At 33.7% G+C, this 3,671-nt stretch overlaps 1 protein-coding gene across 2 annotated transcripts; it reads left to right on the top strand.

Annotated features, from left to right (window-relative positions):
• The first annotated feature begins 243 nt into the window (after positions 1-243).
• LOC133695943 (clathrin light chain 2-like) lies at positions 244-3,217 on the top strand. Of its 2 annotated transcripts, XM_062117923.1 has the most exons (4): positions 244-655; positions 991-1,144; positions 2,472-2,579; positions 2,676-3,217. In XM_062117923.1, the coding sequence occupies exons 1-4, from the start codon at positions 396-398 to the stop codon at positions 3,018-3,020; spliced, it is 867 nt and encodes a 288-aa protein (XP_061973907.1). In that variant the 5' UTR covers positions 244-395; the 3' UTR covers positions 3,021-3,217. The 2 variants fall into 2 exon arrangements, with proteins under 2 accessions (XP_061973907.1, XP_061973908.1); XM_062117924.1 differs by lacking the exon at positions 2,472-2,579.
• Positions 3,218-3,671: the final 454 nt, after the last annotated feature.

Here is a 3,671-nt window from a genome sequence, read left to right on the forward strand (position 1 = left end):
TTTTTTAAGTTATGGTTTTTTTAAAGTATAAATTTATCTTTTATTTATTTAAATAAATTGATTTTATTTATATGTGTTTTCCAATTTATATTTTAATTTTTTATGTAAAACAATATATTGAAATAACTTTCATATTTGATATTTTTTTTTAAAAAAATATACCTCACGACAAAAATACAGTAATCAAATTACTAAAAACCCTATAAATAAGATAACGACTAGAAAAAAACGCCATTAGCAGTATCCTATTCGGCCCCTGGACACGTCGATGCCTAAACTCTCCGAATAATTCCTCATAACCGAAACGCTCACGCTCCAACCAAGCTCTCTTTTTAACTGCCCGAAATCCAAGAGAGTGAAACCATTTCCTTGTTCGTAGATAACAGGCAATAACAATGTCAACATTTGCCAACCCAGTCGCACAAAACGAGTCCACTCGCATGTTTGATGAAGATGATTCCTACGTAGGCTACGATTCGCGGCCATTCGATGACTCATTCGCTGCCGGCAACGATGTTTTCGAGTCTCAGCTACCGATTCACGGCGAGTTCTCTCCTCTTGAAAACGAAGGGTTTGGTGGACAGGAGGGTCCTATTTTTCCTCCACCGTTGGAGAAGGACGCTGAGCAGGGATTTGCTCTCAGAGAATGGAGAAGGTAGATCTGATAAAAAAAAATTGGCGTTTGATTGATATTTTCTGTGTGCTTAAAAGATAATTTGATTAAAAACTGTAATTCTGTTTGAACTCTTAGTGAGTAGTGAAATTTGAGAGTAAATATATAATTAGGAGTTTTGATCAATGAAACAAATTTAAGACTCGTTTGAATCAATGAAACTTTATTTTATTTGATTTGCATGGATCAAGAACCAATCTGTAATTTATGTTTATATATTTGATTGTGGTCTTGATTCGTTCAATTTGATGAAAGTATTAGTTTTTATTACATAAAATGATCATGATTAATTATGTTTGCCGGTTTTTGATACCAAGGCAAAACGCCATACTGTTGGAGGATAAGGAGAAGAGGGAAAAGGAGGCATTGAGCCAAATAATCAAGGAAGCTGAAGATTATAAAGTTGAATCTTACAAGAAGAGGGAGATCGCTTGCGAGAATAATAAAATCACTAACAGGGAAAAAGAGAAGGTCAGATTGCATTTTGTATTTTCTTAGCTGATGTTGCCGTTTTGTTTGTTCTTTGTTTGATAACATTGGTATCTCAGTCTACTAACTTTTGGGCTATGGATTAGAGCAAATGTTATTTTTGTTGTTATTTAAGTTTTCATTTGAGCAAGCTGTATATTTCTAGGCATGTTGAAATGTTCTTTAAGTCCACCATAGGTATTCTTTTTTGGTATAGCATGTGCAAGAAAGGGCTTGGTTAAGCTATTTGTAAGGAGTACATGCCTAAAAGAGTGATAGGGTATGTTTTTTTCAGTGCTTCTGTAACTTCTATGTGGCAAGTACTTTAATATGATCAATGGGAAGAGTTAGAAGCCTGGAGTTGTTGCATTAGATGCATTCAGGTTTTGAATTATTTCGATAATGTCCTTGTAGAGGATAATCACAGAGTTGCTTCCTACTTTGACAATGTGAATTAGAATGGGATAAGAAATCAATAGACTCTCAGTCTAGATTCTCTTGTTGCGACCCCATTGGATTTTTGAAGGGCTAAGCAAATTAGGATCTCCTGGTCAAGAATAATAGTACTAGATATTTGATTCTGGATGGTTTTTAATTTAATTCATGTATGGTATTTCTCAAAAAAAAAAAAAAAACAAGGAGAAGAAGAAGGAAGGGAGTGGGGGCATATAGTTACATTCAGTCATCACGGAAGTAGTCCAAGCTACCATCACATATATAGATGTTACTTGTTTTGATGCTGATATTTTCTATCGGCTACTTAATAGTCATTTATCACTTGATCCATCTGATCAAGTGTATTTTTCCTCTTAGGTTCCAAATTCAGAATAATAAATGTTAGTTCATTATTGTTAAGTGATTTTTACATGTGCAACCATTTCAGGCAATTTGAAACTTGAAAGGAAAAAAGGTCATGTTTGTAAGCAGAAAGCTTCTAGCACAATGTAGAAACTATGCACATGCACCTAGCATGGACATGATATAATCTTTGAGGTGATCAAATTTGATTTTTTTCTCATTAAAAAATTGTCCATGTGTGGTCTATGTACAGCCTTTACTTTTGAAGATTGTGTTTGGCATTTTCTGGGTCTACAACTTCCTTTGTAGCTTGACTACCAAAGCTGCATATGTTGCATTTGTACAAACTACTTGTCATGAATAGCTGGTTACCTGTGTTTGATTTTATAGCTTAAATTTTATGTCCATGAATTTAGAAGGGCACTGATCGACTGCAAACTGGGGAAGGAAAATGATTGAAATTAGTATGGTAGAACTTGGACTTTTACATGCACAATCGAATTAGCTAACTGGATGTTATTTCCATGACTAGGTTGGCTATGTACTTCTTGACTTGCTAATGAACTTAATCATTATTCCTTTGGCTGAAAATCGAGCAGGAAAATTTGCTTTTGTTAGGAAACCCTGCACTGCCCGTGAAGTTAGTATTTAAATAGCAAGTTTGGTTTCTGACATCTAAATATTAATGGAATGATGAGTCTTTTTTTTGTTTGGCTCGCATCTTCTTCTTTGTCAGTTATTTCTGGTCAACCGAGAAAAATTCCATGCTGAAGTTGATAAGAATTACTGGAAGTCAATTGCAGAGCTCATTCCTAATGAAGTTGCAGCTATAGAGAAGAGGACAGGGAAGAAAGATCTGGAGAAGAAGCCTGGTATTGTTGTGATTCAAGGCCCAAAGTCTGGGAAACCAACTGAACTCTCAAGGATGCGGCAAATACTCTTGAAATTGAAGCACAGTGCACCTCCTCACCTGAAGTATTCCCCAGCAGAAGCAGCCACTTCTATTGATGCTACAGTTGCAACCACAACCCTCAAGGCTAATGCTGTGGTGACGGCTCCTGAGACTGTAGCTGTTGCCTGATAATTTTGTTTTTGCATTCTTTGTCCACATGTATTGAAAGAAGTTGAAGAGCTCATTAGAATTTGGTTGGTTTAACAACAACCGTTTTAAATATGGTTCACACTCACAGGCTTATTACACTGCTGTTTTTTTGTCTTTAATGTGTACAAAACTAGGCCATTCAAGCAGGTTTATAACTAGATAAATTGCTTGTCAAATTTCACTGCTGCTTTTTTTGAACCCGCAATAAATATGCTGTTATTCTGAGGCTGCCACCCCGTAAAGCTTGGTGCCCTAGGAGCATGAAGTTTCGTGATTTTACTAGTTACATGATTCGGGCGATACCATAAATTAATTATTTTACATAAAAAATATTAAAAAAATTAAGATTTAAAATTATAAGGTTTTTTTATAAATCTATATTCAAGGCATATAAAACAAATTATAATTTTAATTATGAAAATTCATTAAAAAAATACAAAGAAAAAAGCAAAAAAAAAAAAACCATAAAAGCATATAAAAACAAAAAAAATGAAAACGAAAAAATATATATATTATAATATGATTATTATTATAATAATTATTATATATAAGTATAATTAAAAGGCTATAATAATAGTAATTATTATTTTTATATATAAGTATAATTAAAAGGCGTGGGGAAGCTAAAGT

The sequence above is a fragment of the Populus nigra genome, chromosome 6, assembly GCF_951802175.1.
Source record: "Populus nigra chromosome 6, ddPopNigr1.1, whole genome shotgun sequence".
NCBI classification, from domain to species: domain Eukaryota; kingdom Viridiplantae; phylum Streptophyta; class Magnoliopsida; order Malpighiales; family Salicaceae; genus Populus; species Populus nigra.